Source organism: Idiotropiscis lumnitzeri, chromosome 3 (genome assembly GCF_059441095.1).
Source record: "Idiotropiscis lumnitzeri isolate Australia: NSW breed Sydney's pygmy pipehorse chromosome 3, RoL_Ilum_1.0, whole genome shotgun sequence".
NCBI classification, from domain to species: Eukaryota; Metazoa; Chordata; class Actinopteri; order Syngnathiformes; family Syngnathidae; genus Idiotropiscis; species Idiotropiscis lumnitzeri.
In genome coordinates this window covers 12946498-12968852 of record NC_142393.1, presented here as the reverse complement: position 1 = coordinate 12968852, position 22355 = coordinate 12946498, and the positions used below count along the sequence as shown (strand labels likewise).

Below are 22355 nucleotides of genomic sequence, written 5' to 3'. Positions count from 1 at the left end.
AAAATCCAATCTTACTCAATTTTGCAAATGAAGTTTGCTGACTTTGTGGCTTTTAATGAAGTCCTGTGTGGGCCGATTGTAGTAAAATGCTTAAATATAAGTGTCCTGAATTTAAAGGTTTAATAAACGGTCAGGGGAATGGGTTTCCAGTCATTATCCTGTTACTTAAAAAGCAATCAGACTAATATAAATCACCAATTATAAAAAGGATCAACAAAATTGGTTCCATGTTAACCTTGTTCTGGTTCTTACCCACTAGCCACACAACACAAATCAGGACCTAGTTATTATAAACACTTATTAAATATCTCATATTTGTGTTCAAAATTTTATTGTTAGATACAGTACATTAGTACGCAACAGTTGTATACTATATGTGTGTGCGTGTCAGAGATATGAACTTAATGCACTTCGTATGCTGTTGCTTCAGTCAAAGGATTTGTATTAACGTACATGTTCTATATGACACATCCAATATGGCGGACGCGCGGGTGTATCGTAGCAACATTTCCTAACTGCACAGGCGGAATTTAAGTGAATGTTTTGTCTATAATACCACGCCCATGAAGGAGAGGCCGCGGGGTCTGGCTAAGTTCTGGAATCACGTTTCTCCGCACACACAAGCCGGTACCGAAGCATTGGGTGCATAATTAGTGAGTCTGCGAGACTGCTTAGTTCGGTATCGTTGATATCACCCTCACATTCGGACACAATATGCTTTAATTGTGGAGGACTGATTCGTCTTGACCTGAAGCAGCACCGCCACTCAGCAGGTAAGCGCTCACCTTGCTCTCGCCGCCCCTCCACACAGCAAAACTCCTTCGTTGTTGTTTGGCATTCTTTTTTGACTCGTGTAATGGTGAAACTCTTTATCTGAACTTTTTTCTACTTTTGCCGTGTTTTACCCTTCTTGATTGCGGCCCAGGTGCAATTGAGTTATTGTTAGACAAACTTCATAAAAGCCATCTTCACTTTGTGACTGACAACAATTAAAGTTGTTATTATTCTTAAAACGCTCTATTTTAGTTATTATTTTAAAATTTGATTTTATTTATTTGTAAAAAGTAAAAGAATCAATTTACACAACCAATCGCTGAATTAAGACACAAATAGACGTTTAATAATATTTTTTTTACGCGATACTGATTTTACAACACCGTTATTAGTGGCGTGCATGCAAATTCGCGTGTAAATCGTGCTTGCATTATTCAGTGCGTATGCAATTTAATCATGTATTTTTTTTGTATTTGTGTATTTTGATTGGATAATATAATACATGATGTTGAAGGAGTCCTCGGTTTAGATTTCAAAGTTAGGGATGGGACGGTGGGAACGGAATTTGACACAGATGGTCACTAGGCACAAGAAGACGCGCTTAGTTTCGGCCAATATTTTTCCTTTGAATGCTTGATGTTCATGGCCTCGGATGTTTTTCTGGCTGTAAGCAAAAACACACCGACAGTGGTCACTAACCTTTTTGTAACTGCAAGTTTATGGATACATGCGCTCTGAAATAGCATTTGCTCGCTTACCTTTAATCACATGTTTTTATTGTATGTCATCATTAGTAATTAGTGATATTCGTGGTAATGATTTCTCATAATAATTGGGAAACAGACAAGTATCATTATGCAACACTTTATTTCTGTAACACTCTGACAGTGTTAACATTTTCAAATGAACAATTCTATAACATTTCTAGAAAATCACAATGTCCCGCTACTGATAAGCTGACTCATATGGTCTTTGGGCGCTATTTGGTGCACGCAGGCGGACTTCTGCACTAGATGATGAAAGCTTGACACTTTGTAGGCCTTGAATAACATCCGATATTCTCCAAAGTTATATTATAGGATGTTATTAACAATATTATTATATTAGTATATTATTTTGCTATTCTATCATCAATTGGAGCTTCACAACTCAAGTCATCACAAAACAATAACTATAACTCTACGTGTATGTAATTAGGACCATTAGCTGATTTTTGTTTTTACACTTGTTATCACATTCTTATTAAAAATGCTTTGTTTTTCATTCACTGTAAAAAATAAAGTACTTGTGCATATTTTTCAGACCATGAAAAAAAAGTCAGATTTTATTATGTTATCACATTTAACTGTAAACTCTTTGAAGCAATTTCTCCTTGTTCGGGACACTTGCTTAGTCTTTTTTTGTGTCTTATAAATCAATTAATCCCAACAAACTACTAATACTGTAAAAAAAAAAAAAACAGCCAAGTGTTCAACATTATTCAAGATTTAAAAAGAAGACACACACTGAACAGGAAGTAATTGCTTCGTTTTGCTATGCTGAATACAGAAGCCAAATTTATCAGGTTTTAACACGTAATTATGTTGTCATTACAGCATGAAACATCACATTAAATTTGAAATTGATCACATTACAACGTGAAATTGAAGTATGTTTTTTGCTGGTGTGGCAGCAATATGGTTCCATTCTAAATGTCTTCATTTCGGGGCACAATTCAACTAAGCTACAGGTAACGTCGTTATTATTGCTTTACACTTCCAGAAATAGTAAAAAGGGCGGTCAAAATGGAGTCACCAGCATTACATAATGGTGTTACTTTCTGTGTGTCTGACAGGCATGCAGACAGTCAGTCAGACAGGTGCACACAGCAAGGGTGGTTCATGACAACAGTCAGGCAAGCACAGACACATGTGAGGCATGAGAAAATGAAGAGCATCAGATCCGTGATGGCATGCTGGAACTCTTCTCAGTTGATTTGATTTATCACGACAAATTAATTAAAGGGCCACTCGGAGCGGGTCGCTAGTTTGCCATCCCTGGTATAGACAAACAACCATTCACACCTCTGAACAAGGTGGACCATCGGTGGACCAAGTATAGTCCGCTGCCCCCATTTTTTTATGACATCTATTTCACTTCAATGGGTCCGGTGACGTAAGGGCCGCTTGAGAAACTTTTTATCACAAGCTTCATCCACAGGCGTGCTGGAGCCTAACCCAGCTGTCTTCGGGCAGTAGGCAAGGTACACCCTGAACTGGTTGGCAGCCAATCGCAGGGCACACAAAGACAAACAACTATCCATGCTCACGAACATCCTTAAGGACAATTTAGAGTGTTCAATCAAACGAGCATGCTTGCTTTGGAATGTGGGAGAAAACCAGAGTACCCGGAGAGAACCCACGTGGGCACGGGGAACCCGTGACCTCTGCACTGTGAATCGGAGGTGCTCACGAGTCGGTTACCGTGCTGCCCATCACAAGCTTCAATATCTATTAATTGGAAATGTGGTTCAGTATTGTTATAAAAATATATGTGTCCTTTATAAATTGGATTTGTATGACTTGGCGGCGGCAGGTAGTCGACTGTCGCTCATTTGCGCCAAACGTCGAAATGAGATTATGCAGTGGAGTTCCTTGCCCAGCCGCGTAAAGACAATTTTTTTTTATGTTGTTGAAAGCCTGACATTGGATTGGATTATTTCTATTTCCGTTATTTTACACGAGCGATTTGTTACCAGTTTCAAAAAGTGAGGATGATGGTATTGTTTTATTTACTTTTTGTGGTTTGTTTTTCTAAGTTCTCACATTCCAATCATTGTATCCTCTGCCGGTTTTGGCAAATTCAGTGAACTGTGGTTTGTAATCTGTAAATTTAGCATTTAAATAAGCACCCTTACAGACTGAAGCTTGTTCGTTTTACGAGCTCTTTTAAAGAGCGTTGTGAGTGTTAATATTACAGACCTATGCGAGTGTGTGTGTCATTAACTGTGTGAAGTCCGATGGTCTGTAATGGAGCGCTAGCACCAGAGCACCTGTACTCACACTCTGTTATAAAACTTTTCCCACGGGAACGAGGATGATTGGACTGTTATTGCCACACCGTTGTGTCACACAAAAGCGTTGTGTCACTCGTTCTGTACAGTCAATGTTTTAAGTATTGTTGTAACATGTTATACAGGTGAAAAACAACTCTATACCATGTTATTTACGTGACCGAATATTACTATTGCTTTGTGTGTTTTTAGGTTTCACGTCCCTTCGCCAACCAGCCTCTTCCTCAACCTCATCATTGTCATTTCACTGGATCATGTTGCATTTCCTGTTTGTCATCGTGTTGCTGTCATCGGAAGTTCATGGCCAAGGTTAGACTGCCGGACATCACAATTTCACCGGCAGAGCAATTAAATATTAATATTAACATTTATCTGTAGTGATTGATATCACAATATATGACCGATTTTCTCCAATTCTCAACCACTCTTCTTGAATTTTTCAAAGCCAAAATTGTTTTTTTGGGGGGGGGGGTGAAGGGGATAGACTGGCCACCCTCTCTCTTTTGAAAGGGCATTGTAGTTCACTTGGCTGATTGACCCAGTGCTCGTCTAGTTCCACTTTCGACCCGATGTGAACCCTTCAGAGGTCCGTGACCCAAACCACACAGGCAGCCAGACGTACATACAATCAAGCGAGGCAGAAAAAGGATCTCTTCATCGACGGGGGTCATTTGGTTTCCATAGAAGGAATAAGAACATCGTTCCGTTCACGTTTATTCTTCTCTGTCTTCTTTGTCTCCGCCACCCTTTACCCTCATGCTCTATCTATAACTCATCCACGTTACGTACGAAACACTGACACACTGTAACTCTGTGACGGTCCCCTGACATAACCTTTGACACTCATGGCCCGCCTTAGCATCCTCTTCCTGTTTCTTCAGGGGATGGGAGGACAGGCCGTGCTTTGACGGGGATCGGGGCAGCTGCAGTGGGGGGGTGGATGGACGGTGGGACGGCAGAAACATGAAAGATGCTGCTTGTTGGGAAACCCCCTGTTTGAAATCATGCAAATAAAGCAACAAAAGATCATTTTTTTGGGGAAGGAAGTGACATGGAGGGTTTATTTCTGTCATTATACACGTTCAACTCCGGGCCAAGTGCTCAACTAAAATCTTGTTGTCTTTGCCAAGGTCGTCTTAAGCTGACGGTCCTCTCCGAAGACAGATTGCAGTTGAAATGGAAAGAGACAGATAGTCCCATTCAGGGCTACAAGGTCCGAGTAAGACCCATCTCAGGTGAGACTCGTCAGCCTCATTTCCGACAAGCGATACTATTTGGTTGTCACAAACTAATCTTTTTGGAATCGATTACTTGGGAAACTCCATTATTTAATGCCTTTAGAAGTGTATTTTCCCTAATATTTTTGGTTCAGTTCCAAGTTGGACTATCTCGAGTGTATTCACACCTTCTTCTCCTGTTGACTTTTTGGCGCCTTTACTTTTGGCCACCGACCAAATATTTCTAATTTAACTTTAGGAATGCAAGTTGGTCCCCGCAGCCAGAGCCTAAAATCCTGTGACAACTTGCTGTCTGACCATATAGATATATTTTGTCGAATTTAAAATTTTCAAGTGTTTAGACTGACATTGAAATGAAAACTGATATGGTGACACTGTTGTCGTGCAAACTAGTGACAGTATTTGTCAGATTTCAGTTCAAAATTCTCTTCGGGGGTCACCTAAGCACATTTTTAGACTTTGAAAATGTGGAAGTGGCTCATTTCACATTTACTTTGCAAGCCACAAATCTCCACAACTATTTTGCGCTGAACTAGTTTCCCTAATTCCCAATTCAGATGGAAAAATTAAACTAATGTTATCTGTTGGCTGCATGAGACAGAGTTGTAACAACTTGATTGTGGCATTTCCGCCAAGTTGCTCGGAACTGGAATGGAAGAATATGTCGGTCATGAGCAGTGTGTACAACAGGGCATTGAAAGAAAACACAATTTTCAAGTCACACGTAATAGTTCAAAAAATAAAATAATCACTTTCCAAATGATCAATTTCTTCATCTTGGAGTGGCACCAGTAAAGAAAGCAGCAATTAAAAAAACGTGTAACATTTAAGGACCAAACTAACAAATTTGGCTTTTCATGGAACCTGATGTGGACTCACTCAAATGTTGCTATTTCTTTGAGGTAAATTTTTTTCATTACTTGTCTTTTTTTTTTTTTCAGACGTGCCGCAGCCGGAGCTCATGTTGACCACCACACGGGGTCGGGCAACCGTGGCAGGATTGGACTCCAGTCAGGAGTATGCCCTCCAAGTTCTCGTGCTTAACGGGACCACAGAGAAACTTCTGGCAAAGCGACGATTCACCTGTAAGAGACGCACCAAGGTGGATGGCAGAAATTTCAAGGGTTGCGTGACTGCTATTAGACAAAATAGGTCAATAAATCAGATCCGAGCTGTTAAAATGTAGAGAATATTTAGCTTTATTTTAACTGAATTATTTGTGGTATTGGGGCTCCCCGGTTTATGACGGTCCTGAGATACGAGGTTATGAATTAGTTTGCAGAGCGGCATAATATGTCATCTGGTGACAAAAGAAGGCAGGCTCAATAACTCTTATTCATACCAATATTCACAGTAATTTTTCCATCTTTAGTACGAATTCGGATGACATCGCTCAGGTTGTACCCAGCGTCTTTGTGGTTGGGTTGTAACGCAACGGCAGCGCAGTCGGCTGCTGGAGAACCACGCCACTGGTTGTTGGTTACTGTGTCGAGTCACACATGTCCAGGCAGGCCTCAGCATGAAAACTCGCAACATTAGCTGTTATGCTGGAAGGAATGATGGAAGGCTGTGAATTTCTTTGCGCCTGCTTTTTGACACTCTCTGTGCGCTTTTTTTTTTACATTTATTTTTTTATCTTAAGCCCTGTCAGTTGATTCCCGCTTGAAAATTCCACCCTCAATTTACAAGTTGTTGACCTTGTCTTAAGGCCATTTCACTTAAAAATAAGCAGAGCTGCTAATACTGCTGTAATTTGTGAAATGAGCGATTCCCAATGATCCTGGAGTCATTTACGGCCCTCACTGACCACGGTGACCCAATGAAGGCACGGTTTTCAAGAGTTAAGAAACACTTAATTAATTCAAACACTATAATAACTCATAAAATTGAGCCACATTCCTAGCCTTGATACAGCCGTGTAAAAGAGGCCTTTGTCTCATCTAGTGGACAGTCTACGGGAGGAGGAGATGGTCCGTAGTGGCCAAAAGAGGAAGCTGTTGCCAGGAGGGTCTGGATCCGGAGACCTGGATGATGGAACGGAAGCTCTGCTGGCTCAGTCCACTGTTTTGTATCCAGACCCCGTGACCACTACTGTTTCCACTACCAATGCAGGTAAATCTTGCCCAGCAATCTTTAGGAATCTATATAGACAACTATTTACTCAGTTGAGTGATTCAAAAACAATATTATGTCGTGAATAACCATCTTAAAATTTAAGGCTTTTGCATAAGACTTATGGGGATCACAAGAATTGCCGTTACCTCTCTTTGCCAGAGCCACCGACTGTGAAATCCTCCCCTCAATCCCCAGATGATCCCCAGGACAAGTCTACCAAAGAGAAGAAGAAGAGGAAGAAAGAAAAAGAGCGAGGACGCACCAAGGTGGAAATCAAGGACGAACAGGGAACGGCAGTGGGCAAAGAGGAGAAACCTCACAAGATACCTCTTCCAACCCAGCCAGTTACAGGTAACCTCTGGTTCTCCTCCAGCCACAACGAAGACGGAGCCAAATTCGAAAATTAATTTGGTTGACTTTCAAAAGAAGATTTCCCATTTCTCACATATGCCACCATCAAAAAAAAAAAAAAAATTGAACAACAGAATCTGCACTTTTGCTCAGTCATCCACATAGCTACTGGCAATCATCTCCAGCTGGCACCCAAACACATTGTTGACACAAGAATAAACATTGTGCTATTATTTAAGCGTGGAAAGGTACAGGCTGGTCCTTTGAGCCCACCGCCAATCGAAAACACGTTAGTCTGAGTCTCAGAAATCAGTGTCAGATCCAAAAGATCAATTTGAAAGAAGGCTGACGTGATAAAATGGGTTTGAGAATAAGAGTCTTGAGAACAGAATGCATGCTGACTGTGTTTACGCGAAAGGAAACGGTAATGAAAAGCTATGTTGTTCGGCCGCAGGGCACATGTGTCGTCACTCATCGTATAGATCAATGAAACGTGCATTTACACAGCTGTTCATGTCCGTATCATGCTTACACATGTTTTGTGCGCTTGGCATTCTCTTTTTATGGCTGTCTAAATAAGTACAACAATAATGGGGCAGAAAAATAGGCACTTAAAGGGGAAGTCAACCCCCAACAAATATTTGCGGTATGTTCTATGTGCTTTCACTAGTCAACGCATGGCATTTTGATGAATATTGCGCATGTGGGATATGAGGTAAGCAGTAAAATAAGCACATTTTTAGCCATTTCAAGAGGCGGACATTTTGTCCCTTTCTGTCAACTGAAAATGACATCACAGTTGCTCAGGTAACGAGCAATCACGGCTCACGTATTGTCTGAAGCGGAGTCATGATTGGTCGTTAGCTGAGCACTGAGCAACAACAGGTGGCTTTTACTTTGTGAATTATATTCCACTCGCGCAATATTAATCAGAATGCCATGTTTCGATTAGTGGGGCTCCATTGAACATATTGTTGAAAAAAGTTTGGTGTGGACTTCCCCTTTAACCATGCGCCGCACCCAATAATATAGCATATTGTGCTACTAGCATGAACCTCCTGGAAGAGCATATTCCTCCAGGTCAAATTCTTGGGTGTTATCTTTTTCAAGGAGCGCTTCCGAGAAAACCTTTTGAGTGCAACACTGATGCTGCAGCGGACGTCATGTTTTTGGTGGACGGCTCCTGGAGTATTGGACGCACCAACTTCAGACGGGTCAGGGACTTTTTGGAGGGACTGATGACACCCTTCCGCATCGGGCCAAACCACATTCAGATTGGTGAGGTTTAGTATCGATGAGTTAGGCGTGCAATTATAATGACATATTTGTTTTCTCTTGCCTGCATGCCATCATCTATAATTCTTGTCACAGATCTGCAGCTCCAGCACACTTGGGAGAGGCCTTGATGTGGAACCACTTAGTGCTTTAAACATGGTGTGTTCCTCTTCCAGGCCTTAGCCAGTACAGCGGAGACCCGCGAACGGAGTGGCAGCTGAACAACTTCACCACCAAAGACCAACTGGTAGAAGCAGTAAGGAATTTCAGATATAAGGGAGGAAACACTTTCACAGGTTGTATCTGGCATGATTCTATATCGATATCTATTATTCAGGAGATGTTTATTAGAGTTGATAAATTCATCTCTAGGCCAAGCGCTGCTCCACGTCATGGAGGAGAACATGAGGGCCGAAGCGGGCGCAAGGTCGGACACGCCCTTCTACCTTGTGCTCTTGACAGATGGTAAATCGCAGGATGACGCCATCGCGGCAGCAAACCGACTCAAGAATGCGGGTGTGGAGATCATCGCTGTGGGTGAGATTTGCTTTTGAGATGAGATAGTTTGGGAGTGGTGTGAATCGGATCCCCTCCCCAAAGAAATGGGAAATGTACATATCAGCCCTTGAATGCATCTGTGTCATGTTTCAAGCATGAGTTGGCAGCATACAAATTAGAACTATGCAAATAGGACATAGAACTTTGATTTTAGATTTGGACTAAAATGTCTAATTGTATTGTTATTCCGCATTTAGGTGTTAAGAATGCCGATGAAGCCGAGTTGAGGCAAGTGGCCTCCGAGCCGGTGGATTCGAATGTCTACAATGTCAATGATTTTCATCTGCTCAGCAAACTGGTTTCCCGACTGGTCCACATCCTGTGTGGAAGAATAGAGGACCGCGGAATCATAAAGGGTAATGTAGCACTCATGACATTGACACAAGTCTTTTTAGCCGCAGGAACTGTTCTAGGGTTGGATGAGTGGTGCCAAGGTACATTATTTTGTGTTTACGTTTGGATTTATCTTGTGATATATAACCTACTGTGAATGTTTGTTAACCTGCTGTTGCAATATTAAAGGGAAAGAATGTTGACCAGATTTGTGTCAAACAGACGCACGTATGGAGATTTCCTTATTTTGCTATTTTCGTAGATGCGCACAGATTCAGCCGTTTGCGCCGTTGTGAGAGTGAACACAGCAGATTTTCTTTCCGGCCAGTGGAAGCAGCTCCTCTTATTTTCTTTATAATCCGCCTAGGAGAGGTGCACGGTTTACATGGTGAAAGCATAAACTGACTCATTGGAGTCACTGCAGGAGCTTGATGCGTGCAAAGTACATTTAGAAGATCTCCACTTTTGAATGACATACCGTTGGCAGCTGTGAAGTCGGTACTACTTCCACCCTTGATTATGCTTCGATGTCTGTTCTAATGTTTAGTCTACTTACGAACGCAGTCAGGGGCTGAGGCCGTAAGGGTAGCAAGACAGCGGCCGGAGGGCGGGGGACTGACCGGCAAAAAAGGCTGAAGTGTCCAGCTCTGCTAGTTATCCATTTTTAATTTTTTTTAAAATCTTTTCTACACACGCCTTCACATCCCATTTTCTAGAAAGTGAACCAGAGCCCACAGTAGACCCAACCCTGTCTTACCCGAGTCCCACCGACCTCCGCTTCTCCAACCTGGGCTCCAGAGAAGTGATGCTCCACTGGACCAACCCCGCTAAGCCAGTCCAGCAATACAGGGTGGTCTACCACAGCGCGGAGGGTCAAAGTCCTCAGGAGGTCAGAGACATTTCCAGTACTTCATTTATTATTAGCCAATATGTAGTGCTTTATGTTTTTCACACCTTCCTTTCTTAATCTGATAAAATTTCACTCAAATTGACGTTGAGGCATAGGAGATTTGAAAACTCCTTCTGCGTTCATGCCAATGTGTACATTGTTGTCATGGTTTCAAATCTTTTGGACTGTAACGTTTCTCTCTGTCTCTAAGGTGGTTTTGGCTGGCTCAGAGTTCTCTGTGCTGCTCCAAGGTCTCGCCTCTCAGACACTGTATCATGTGTCCATTTTCCCCGTGTATGAACACAGTGTTGGTCTGGCACTCAGGGGAACCGTCACCACGGGTGAGACGCATGCTGTCTTATGTCATATTTGACGTAGTATTCTGTATTTTTAGATGCGTTACAGTTTCACGTAGGTTGTTTACTCAGACACGGTGAAAACAGAAGAACTAATTAGAAATTCATCGGCTTCACCGTCTTTGCTTTTGAATATGTGCGTGTCTTTTGAATTAGGAGGATTTTGTGTATGATTGGCGACCTCATGCCATTCGTTAGACTTGAAATAAAATTAATACGAGGATTGTGTGTTTGCAAACTATTTATGATTGAACACATTTATTTTTCCAAATCAAATGAATGACAAAACTGTGAAAATTATTACAAAATGAGGAGTAGATATTGATTGCTTTTTGGAGGATAGGGCTCATTTAATGCATTTCTACATTTTTTGGCACCATTATTTCCCAACAGATCCCAAACTGTAAAGTCTATCATCCATCCATTTTCGGGGGGTAATAAATTGTAGAGATTTTGTGAACATCCCGTTGAATGCTGAGGGTTGGCGAGGGTTTGGCATTTGACTGACTTCCATTAAATGACAATGCGAAAATTAAATATCAATTAATCAATTGTTTTTTTGTTTGTTATATTGCAGTTGCACAGTTGAGATTAAGGGTGTTTTAGAAAATTCTCTTTTTACCATTACCATTAACAACTTTTACAACCATAAAAAAATTATAAATAAAAAAATAAAAACAAGTGTAGTGTAATGTTTTCCAACTGTATTGAAAAAAATATCCCAAAAACTTTATTCTCGATACTGAAAACAATGGTATGAATTCTTAACTCATTTAATCAGTTGTTTCACCCACCTAGTTTTGGTTGCTTCAAATAAACTAAGGTTTTTAGTAAGCCTCTACACAGTTCACTTCCATCAATTGTTACCTTGTGTTAACTAACCTACATCCAGTTTCTGTAAAATGATTGTAAAGGCTAGACTAGATTTTTAGCATTTTGCTTTCCAAACAAGGCCAGTCAACCAACATCAGGTCCAAAATCATATGTTCCTGAAGTGTGATGTTTTGTTGTCACCATCCAATATTTTCCTGCCCTCTCCTCCGATTAATCCTACGTCAGTGCCACTTTCCATGCCAACCAACCTGGAGGTGACACCATCCTCTTATAGCACACTGCGTGTGAGCTGGGGTGCTGCGCCAGGGGCCACTGAGTACCTGATCCTCTACTCAGCACTCAACCACGGAGAGCCTGATGATGCCAAGGAGGTGAGAACCGGACGTCACTGTTTTAAAATGTCATTAAGTGGTGGATAGCACGATATACACGATACTGTAATACAATACTGTATGTCATCGATAATGCAAATATTACCTTGAATCCCGGCTTCAAATCTTAAGCTACATTTGTTTTAATTGCCGTTTTGATGATTAAATAATAAAGAATAATTTAACAGAGTAGTAACAAACACCACTTGGTTTGATTTGAAAAAAATCTCACTCACAGCAGGCTGGCTCACCAATATAACCAAGTATTGGATTGTCATTACATGTCATGATAAAAAAATAATAATATGATAATGATATTGTCTCATGTCATGTATGTGCACTTTTGCACTTTTTAAAACGTTTTGAGTTTTTTTAAAGTAATCATTAGTCTCCGTGCACTGGTAACGTCATGTATGATGATGCTGCTGTTGTTGTTGTCGTTCTCGTGTTGATATAATATGCTATTGTGAGTTACTCTGTGATACACAACCCTATTCTTTTCACTAAAATAGAAGCGCCTGTCACCATAGCAACAGCAGACTCACTTTTCTTTTTACCTGTCTATGTAACTTAAAATATTGTCTGGACAATGAAACCAAATGCTGGTAAATTACTGACATAAAGTGCAGTGTACAAGTGATGCTACAGAATTGAGTCAGTATCACGCATTTCATAATTGTTATATTATTTTAATATGACTGTAGGAGAAGTTTGGTGCAGAGCGGACAATGTTGGAGCTGGCCGATTTACATCCTGCAACGGACTACTCAGTTACTCTTTATGCTCTCTATGATGAAGATTCCAGTGATCCGGTCACGGCTGTCGCTACCACTTGTAAGCCTGAAAACCCGCCACCCCCGCTCACCTTTTTATTTTTCGTCTCTTTATTACATTGTCCGCTGCTTTTTCTGTTCTTGCTCAGCCGTCTGAAAAACTTGTACTCTGTGGTCTTTCATGCTTTCACTCTTCCGACTGTAATCTCTCTTCCTCAAAAGTCGAGTGCATAAATTGAAATTGAATAAAGGTAGGTTGCATTATTGAAAGGAGATTTTTTTTTTAAATCTCTTTTCGTGTGATTGATGAAACTAACTGCATCCCTTTTGTTCACATCATTTTCCCCCTCCATCCTGCTCTGTTTAGTTCCTCTGCCCCCACCCGTGAGCGTCAACTTTCCAGTGGTGACTCACAGTATGCTGAGGGTGAGCTGGGTGCCCGGAGCACCGGATGTTCCCGGTCACAGAATCACTTACAGCACTAACCATGGCAGTGAAGTCAAGCAGGTAACCTCCTTACAAGCCGCCATTTAATGAAATGGAGATTAGGAACATTTGTCTTTTAGTTGGTTATTTATTTATTATTTTTTTGGAACAAGGCCGGGTTGCAAGGCCAAGTACCCAATTCTGATTTAATGCCTATGTCAGATTTTTTTTTTTTGTTTGTCCGTTTTACATATTTCCGATGTCTTCATTTACACTCATGAAGCACATGAAACAAAGATGCCCAAACTGCATGTCAATAACACAAGTGTCAACTCCAACAATTAATGACACAAAAATAAACCATAATAAAAGTGTAAATCTTACTTCAGATTTTTTTTTTTGGGCCTTGGCTAACTAACTCTTCCCCCCATTTGGGTTAAATGAGGGTAATGTCCAGGCTACTCCACTGGATGAGGATTGTTATTTTGTTCATTTCATGGCAGGCACACCTCTAATGTAGCATGTTTTGACAATATTTAAGTGTTTATGCCGTCACTGCAGTTTTGATAGACAGCAAGTTAGACGATGTTTCCAATTTGTATGTTTATGCTTCACTGACAGATCTCTGGTAAATCAAGTTTTTATTCCTGATTCCAGTCAGATTCTTTTCTGTGTTTTTTTCTTCTCTTTGCAATGCCATGATTTATATGCAAATAGTGCCACTTGTGAGCAAAATATCCCAGTTGTGTAATTTCATAGATAATTTGTGAACGTGCAAAGTGCAAACGGTTGTTTGTCTATTGTACCCTACAATTGACTGGGAACCAGTCCAGATTTTACCTCAATCTCTCCTCTAGGTAGCTTTGTGGAAATGTTTTCAAGGGAAGTAGTTGGTGGCCATGGTTGCCACGGCAACAACAGACGGACTCTTACCCTTATTACAAGCCAGTTTTGCACTGTTGATTTTTTTTTTTTCATTTCAGATGGAGGTTACTGGACAAAGCTCACTGCTGGTGCAGAGTCTGTCCTCTCTGTCCAGGTACCTGGTGTCAGTCCAGTCTCGTTACCCTCAAGGCCTTTCTGCAGCCCTCACCAGTAATATCACCACATGTAAGACACTTGCGCCTTTCACCCATCCTGCAGGTCAGTCTCCACAGCAAATAACTTTGATCTAAAATTGATCTCCTCCGCAGTGAAAGTGCCCTCCCCTTCAGACTTGAGGGTGACCAATTTTTCGGGCAGTGAAATCACCGTACGTTGGGAGGCTGCTGCTGATGACGTTATCTCCTACCTCATCAAGTGGATCTCCTTAGGGGGAGGCAACTTGAGACAGGTAGAGACTTCTGCACGGATTGCTCAGAGCTTTCAAATACTGTAACATGCAATGCAAATTGTTTGTATAACTTTACATTTTGTGAAGCTGAAGGTGAGTGGAGAAAGTGAAGGGGTCATCCTGGAAGGGGTGGAGGATGACAAAGAATACCAGATCTCTCTGTCTGCACTGTATGGAGATGGAGCTCAGAGTGAGGCTGTGGCTATACGCTACAGCACATGTGAGTCACTTATAGATACGCACGTCACAAATCACATTTTCCCTTCATCTCTTTTAACAGAAATTCAGTGTGAGGGTAGTAAATTGGACCTGCTGTTTTGCAACACAGTGTTTGAGCTCCTAAAACATGGCAGACCCTTGGAAATGCGACCATTCCAAGTAGCTTGCAGTTGATCAACGTGTTTGTCAAAATTTAGAAGTAGAAGCCATGATTTAATGTACATACATGCACACTCACGCACATGCATGTACACAATACTAAATACTACTACTAAATAGCGTGCAAATTGTAGTTTGAAAGATTAAAATGAATTACCTGCTTTATCAATAACATTGCTTCATTGCTTGCTCTCTTTCTAGTGTCTGGCGGGGGGCCGTCCAGCGTGTCCGTCTCCGAGGAAACGCCGATCAGCATGACGGTCAGCTGGGTTCCTCCCAATGCTCATGTCTTGCAGTATCGAGTCTCGTTCAGTGCACTGACAGGAACTGAGAACCAGGATAACGCCGTAAGTGCCACCTCGCATCACGTTTTCTTTACTTGCACAGTTGACTTGAGAGGGGCATTGTTGTGTTCAGGTGTTAGTCCCAGGTGGGGAAAAGCACGTAGTGCTGGACTCGTTACTGCCAGACACACGATACAGCATCCTGGTCACTGCGGAATACCGCAACAAAGAAGGAGGCAGTGGTTCAGCACAAGGCAAAACCAGTAGGTCAAACACACACGATGGTTTATAGGCAGGATATTTGTACATCAAGTCATGATTAGTGTGATTTTACAGTCAGTAAGTGAGATGGAATACCAAAAAAAAGAAATCTTTGAAGACCTTTTTTTTTTATTGCTATAACCCATCTAGCTACCTATCCATCCATCCCTATTACAAGTACAGTGCATTAAAATTATTGGGTTCTATGATATGGTTTTGGTGATAATTCAGCAATCAAATTTGCCTAAATGTATTTTTGATGCATTGTTAATATGAATACGTAATGAATAAAAAAATCATCACAAAAAGTTTTCAGGCAACTTTTTTTATTTTATAATTTTTTTGTTAGTTGCAGGCAAATTGGAATATTTTGTTCAAAAGCATTTTGTTTTTTAAATCAATACTAAATATTGTTGAAATACGATAGCATTTTATCACTTTAATTTGACCATCAGCTAGTCAAAACAGAATATTTGAGACTAAATTAAAAAACGTGACTTTAAACACTTGAGTTTTAAGTATGTCCTCTGCATCATACGTTTCCTTTGCTTTTATTTATTTTTGCTTTATTTATAATGTGATCATTTACTATATTGATTCTCTCTCTTGCTTCTATATTGTGGCAGCCAGTCTACGAGTAAGCAGTGTGAGCGTCGTGCGGTCAGACCACTCCAGTGTCTGTGTGTCTTGGAGACCCCAGTCAGTTGTCGACGGCTACCGTATTGTTATTCAGTCGGTCAAAGGTCATTTTGGATGGAATCGTATTCTTTGCTATCTTGCCGAATGTAATGAACCAAATTCTCACACGTGATTTCTTGAGTGCAGATAAAGTGTCAATGGAGGAAAGAGTGGACGAGTCCAGCAGCACTCAATGTTTCACCGGCCTACAAGCGGAGACGCTGTACCGCATCAGTGTGCACTCAATTCTGGGATCAGCAGAGGGCGCTGCCGTCTCCATTCTGCATCCAACAGGTCTGAGGTGATCGCACTTAACACCAACCGAAGAGCTTGCGTGTGTTCTTCATGATACTTGGCACACTTTTGTTTTTTGGGCATCTAGTGTAATAAGAACAGGAGCAGCTGCATTAGCTGAGCTCTCAATCGAAAACCTCTGTGTTGATGCTTCCTGAAATGCTTATACAGCATCTCAATGAAAGACAATTAGGGACATCATTTAAGATTATCTTTCACACGGTTTTATTGAAATCCCTTCAGTTATAACTGAAATTGTCTCACAAGTTATACTGAAATGCTCTCGTCTTCAGTATTGCATGCGTTTCAGTGGTGTGTGAGTTTGTATCAAGACACCATGTTGTAATGACGACAAATATGTTGGTCATTCATATTTGTTGATGGAACATTGCATTTTTGGGGGTTCTTTCACAGCTCAGGCCCCAGCTAAAATTCCTGTCAATCCTCGGCCGTATCCAATTCATAATGAAGGTGAGCATATTCTGTCAACTTGTTCACGTGATTAACTAGGCAATTAATTTATCACATTTCATACACCAGGTCACTCAATGTGCTTCACACAACAAGAGGCGCGAGAAAGTCTTTGCAAACAAAACATTCAAAACCAAGCAGAGAAAACAAATGTAACTTACCCAAATTACTGAAGGGACGATCGGCAACATTTAAACTCTTCATACCTCTGAAATATGTCTTTATCGAACCATGTCTGCGAATAATGTCTCAACAGTGATATACATAGATCATTTATTAATCCTGTGAGTGAAATTAAGTCGCCTTCTTTTGTCATAGTTTGTCCTGAAGTCACCATCAGAAACAGCATTTTTAAAGGTAAGACATGCTGCCATCGCTATTACAGTAACAACACAATGGTGTAAAAGAATGTCATCATTTTCACAACATCCCACACCTTTGCTTTATTACGCGTGCATATGTCCAGGCTTTGACATGATGGAAGCCTTTGGCCTCACTCCAAAAGCCCACTCGTCTGTGGATGGGGTCGCCGCAGAGCCTTTTGTCTTCAACACACTTCCCGCCTACACATTGTACAGAGACATCCAGCTGACACAAAGCACCAAGTGAGACACCATCTTCCTTTTCTGTATATCTGTTGTCACTAATACAGTGGAGCCTAAGGTAAGGTAAGGTAACCATTTGTTCGGATTTCCACCTAAGTAAAAAGTGACAATGCACCGTTTTGTGTGACTTGCTTCCTTTTTATTCAGTGGCTCTTTTTCTAGGTTTATCCACCCTGTAGGCTTCTCTCCCGAGCACACCATCAGCATCGCCTTCCGCCTACTTCAGGAAACGCCCAAAGAGCCCTTCGCCCTCTGGCAGCTCACAGATAATGACTTCCAGCCCAAGATGGGAGTGGTGCTGGACCGTGAGTTCTTCATCATCTCAATCCCATTTGGAGTCAGTAGATCATCTACCACACAAGATTCCTCAAGGCACTCAGTCGTTGATATTACTAATGAACAAAATGTCTTGAGTCATCGCTATCTTTGCTGTTTTAATGAGAGTGTTCTAATCACTTTGACAAAATAGTGGGAAACTTATAATCATTAGCAATGACAATTAGTTTTTCGAGCAGTAGCTTCCTGAAATGTTTTTCACTGTTTCATGTTGCTGCAATTTTGCCCTTTTAAACTAGCCTTGACCAAGCAGCTCGTGTACTTAAGTCTGGATTACAGAGGTGAAGTGCAAGAGTTGACCTTTGACCAGCCGCAGGTCCACAGGCTGTTCTACGGTAGTTTTCACAAGGTGAGCAAATGTGACGGAACTTGTATAAATGTGACTCAAAACTTGTCGAAAGTATTATGGGTTTTTTCCTCCTTTTTTTCGCAATTTAAAACAGCTCCCAGATATCTTAATAACGTGTCTGTGCAATGCTTTTGTGAAAATGCCCCAAGAATCCCGAAGAGACATATTTTTACAGCACATTTCTTGCCGTTGGGGAAACTGGCAGCTCTCACTGAGCTTTGGTAATGATGAAATTGCAGGAAAGCGATTTGTATGGTCGGTGGACTCTTTTCCGGCATTCTCTTGTGTTTCACAGGATAAAAAACTATTGTATATAAAAGTTTTATATCTGCTCCACCACAGCATTGCACTTGGAAATCAATTTACTCCCACTATTTCATAAAACAGTAGGTAACCTTTTTTTCGCTGAGTCACATGCCTGCATTTTAATTCCAAAAACAAGGAAGTGAATTTGATGGCATAGTGTGTTGCATCATCAGGGGACTGCTTTTTGTTTGAACTCTCAGAAAATTGTAATCATTGGTCCTATTCTCAGAAAACTTGTTGCTTGGATGTAATGGCAAGCTTGTCTTGATTCGCGGGGATTGGTCGAAGTTGTATTATTTGTTGCTGCAAGATTATTGTATCATATTTATAAAGATTTAACGTTGTTATCTCAATGCAAGATTATTTGACCTCTGGATTTTCTCCAAATAAGTGCATGAAATGTTGATGATTGTAAAACAATGTTAAGGTGGTTTTAAAAGAATATCGAGAAGGCATTGAAAGTCTATGAAAAGTAAAATAAAGATTTCTTCTGGTGTAATTGGCAGGTGCACCTGTCTGTCAGCCAGGTGGGCGTCTCCTTGTCTGTTGATTGCCAGCGCGTGGGCGAGAGGCCCGCTCGCCCTCTCGGCAACCTGCCTACAGACGGCTTTGAGATGCTGGGGAAGTTGACGAGGACCAGAGGACCCAAAAGTGGCTCTGCTGCGGTACTTTGACTTTTATTCCAGTACACTCCCCTGAATGGATGAAGACTTCTGTCCAATGTTCAACATTGTTTTTTGGGGCCTCGCCTCCAGTTCCAGTTGCAGTCGTTCGAAATAGTGTGCAACACAACGTGGTCTGCAGAGGACACTTGCTGCGACCTGCCTGGAGTGGTCAGTTATCCTACTGTGTTGTAAAACACTGAGTGGTCCAGTTTGGTTCGCCCCAAAATAGTTTGCATGATGTGGCTTGTTGATGTCTGCTCGCCTCAGAGAGACGAGGACAGTTGCCCTCCTCAGCCCTATTCGTGTACCTGCTCCTCCGACATCCCGGGAGCTCCTGGTTCGCCCGGTCCTGTGGTATGTCTTCACCAGAAATTCAAATAAATGCAGAGAATCTGAGGAATCCAAGTCATTGTACTACTTTGTATTTCTTTGCTCCCAGGGCAAGCCTGGTCCGCGAGGTGATAAAGGTGATAAGGGTGAAACAGGACACAAGGTAAATAAGTGAAGCAGTTTTAACTGAAAACTAAAGTCAACCTCCCAGAACTGTTTTGCCTGTACCTTTTTCAAACCTTCCGGGATTTATGTACCACAAGGTCATATTGGTAGCTTACACTACATATACAAACGATATCTAACTATTCACGCAGACATTCATACAGCATATCCATTTATATGACTAATCTAACCTGTAAATCATTCCTTGAAACAATCAGATGTCATTTTTACTCTGCAGGGTGAGATGGGTCCACCTGGAAAACCTGGACTCGGCGGCGGTCTTGGAGCAGTTGGCAGCAGAGGGCCGCAGGGAATGGCTGTGCAAGGGAAAGTAGTGAGTATCCTTTCTTGCCATAAATAAAATACCATACTTAACTTGGCCTTAACCACCAGATAATTTATTATAAATTATTTTGAAAATAATAATAACTGGCCCGAGGTTCGCCAATTAAACACCAATATAATATTACTTTCCCATGAAACAGTTGTGAGTTACATTCTTTCCCATATACCCATTAAGATGAAATATACATGCTTGCCCTCTGTACTATAGATTTAAAAGCAACTCTGTCAAAGAAGTGTTGTTTTTATTTTGATGTCATCACTTAACGGCAAAGAAATTAATGGAGTAGATGAAATGTGATTTAACATTGTTGGGCATCATAAATCTCATTTTGCATATAATTTCATGCATTATGTTGCTTAAACAATTTTGCTATTTTGCATGTAAAGTTAAGTTAAACAAATACTAATGGGCAAAGTATTGTAAAACAATCAAATATTCTGCCTGTAATTCATATATCTGTTGTTGTAAGCTTTAAAGGACTAAAGAAGTTATTTTATTCATTATGTTTTTTTAAATTCATCAGACTTATTTTCTGCCCAATATCAGAACCTCCAAAAAACCTGCATCGGTCAGGCTGTAGAAAAAAAACATTAAAGCCATTTGCACAATTTAAAACAGTTCCCAGATGTTTTAATAGCGTTTCTGTCACATGCGTTCAATACAATACAATACAATTTTATTTTTTATAGCGCATTTCACAACAGATGGAGCTGTAACAAAGCACTTTCCGTATGGTGTAATATAAATTTGGTAATAAGAACACAAATTAAAACACATAAACACATTTACAATAGATACCAGAAGAACAGCAGATCAGTGACAGTCTCATGTTGAGTCGAAAGCTAAAGAATAACGTCAAACTAACCAAAGGATCAGCAACTGTAGCATACAAGATTACATTTTCAATGTAACCATCAACCATATTCCTTTTCTTAGGGTCCACCTGGGGAAAGAGGAGAAAAAGGAGATCCTGGAAGACTTGGACTTCAGGTGACATTGCACACCTGTCAATGTAGACAAAGGTGTCAAAAAGCCTTAAAAGCATCAGTTCCCACTCATTTCTTGTTCTGTGTGTCTTATTTCTGTAGGGTGTACCAGGCCCTCAAGGCCCGAAAGGAGAAGTGGGCCCTCCAGGCCCCATGGTGAGATGAGTGATACAAAAACAGTAAATGTCACATTCGTTCATGTCCTCATCTTGCTGTCTGATAGGGCATCCGAGGTACCGAAGGCAACATGGGTCCTCCTGGCCCCACTGGATCAAGGGTAAGATTGAGTTGTTATTGTTTTTTTGTTTTTTTCAGCAGGATACATTATGTGTACAAATTGCTCCCAAAGTGACTGTTAACTTGACCTATAACGGAATTATTGAAAGTTGCCTTACATTGTGGTCTTGTAACTGCCTGGGCCAAATTGTTGATGGTGATTCTCACATAGCAAAGCTTTGGATCACAGTGAAAAGAAAAAAGTGGTAAAATTATGAGAAAATTGTCGTCACACTGCAAGAAGAAGCAAAATCGTAGTATTTCGAGAATAAAGTGTTATAAGAATAAAGTTGGGGATGGGTTCCAGCAACCCTGATAGGTTTCGCTTTCAATTTAGCTTACACTTGGATAGATGGCCTCCTTTTTTCCTTCTTGCATCCTGAATTTCTTTATATTGTGATCTTTTCCCCCTGTACTTCCCATCTTTACATTTACTTGAGGTAATGTTATATTTATTGTAATAATAATGTTATATTTATTGTACAGGGCTTCCAGGGCTTGCCAGGACACCCAGGACCCGATGGGGAGAGAGGCTACACAGGACCTAATGGGGCTTCGGTAGGAGCAAAGAGACAAATAGCAAATTGGGTCAAAGCTGCCATTTTATATTCATCTGTATATTTTAATATTTTTTTTCTTATAGGGTCTTCCTGGAAGTAAAGGGGAGCATGGAGAGAAGGTGGGTTTCAACGGCCTTCTCATGATCTTCAGGAAATGTTCACTTTTGTATAACACAGATATGGGCACTTTACCTTATTTTGCCGGTCCGTCCTCTGTCCACAACCTGGACACCCTTCCATTGTTGTCCCTCCGTCCTTATTCATAAAGTAATCATCTTCCGTACCCATTCATCCTTGTCCTTTTAAAGCACTTCCATCCTTACATTTCACCCGTCCGTTCCCCCTTTCTTAGACTTTCGTTGTCACAGGAGGCAAAATCACAGTTGA

At 41.0% G+C, this 22355-nt stretch overlaps 1 protein-coding gene across 3 annotated transcripts; it reads left to right on the top strand.

Moving 5' to 3' along the window:
- Positions 1–577: 577 nt before the first annotated feature.
- On the top strand, positions 578–22244 carry LOC148339983 (collagen alpha-1(XX) chain-like). Of its 3 annotated transcripts, none has more exons than XM_088290170.1 (37): positions 578–773; positions 4019–4135; positions 4957–5061; positions 6006–6149; positions 7009–7176; positions 7375–7530; positions 8641–8808; positions 8982–9101; positions 9178–9342; positions 9561–9719; positions 10413–10585; positions 10797–10926; positions 12001–12146; positions 12851–12980; positions 13287–13426; positions 14329–14455; positions 14539–14678; positions 14766–14898; positions 15258–15403; positions 15474–15603; positions 16228–16344; positions 16427–16573; positions 16988–17044; positions 17363–17401; positions 17511–17649; positions 17812–17954; positions 18225–18334; positions 19147–19305; positions 19396–19473; positions 19573–19659; positions 19745–19798; positions 20039–20134; positions 21083–21136; positions 21235–21288; positions 21356–21409; positions 21895–21966; positions 22052–22244. In XM_088290170.1, exons 2-37 carry the CDS (start codon positions 4081–4083, stop codon positions 22232–22234), a joined length of 4278 nt encoding a protein of 1425 aa, XP_088146296.1. In that variant the 5' UTR covers positions 578–773; positions 4019–4080; the 3' UTR covers positions 22235–22244. The 3 variants fall into 3 exon arrangements, with proteins under 3 accessions (XP_088146296.1, XP_088146295.1, XP_088146297.1); XM_088290169.1 differs by having other exon boundaries at positions 7339–7530; XM_088290171.1 differs by lacking the exons at positions 578–773; positions 4019–4135; positions 4957–5061; positions 6006–6149 and having other exon boundaries at positions 7088–7176; positions 7341–7530.
- The last annotated feature ends 111 nt before the right edge of the window (positions 22245–22355 follow it).

Coding starts and splice junctions, on each gene's coding strand:
- LOC148339983 (XM_088290169.1), top strand. CDS start 4,081: ATGTTGCATTTCCTGTTTGTCATCGTGTTGCTGTCATCGGAAGTTCAT. Junction 15,604..16,227: donor TTCAGCACAAGGCAAAACCA/GTAGGTCAAACA, acceptor ATATTGTGGCAG/CCAGTCTACGAGTAAGCAGT. Junction 19,474..19,572: donor GCTGCGACCTGCCTGGAGTG/GTCAGTTATCCT, acceptor TGCTCGCCTCAG/AGAGACGAGGACAGTTGCCC.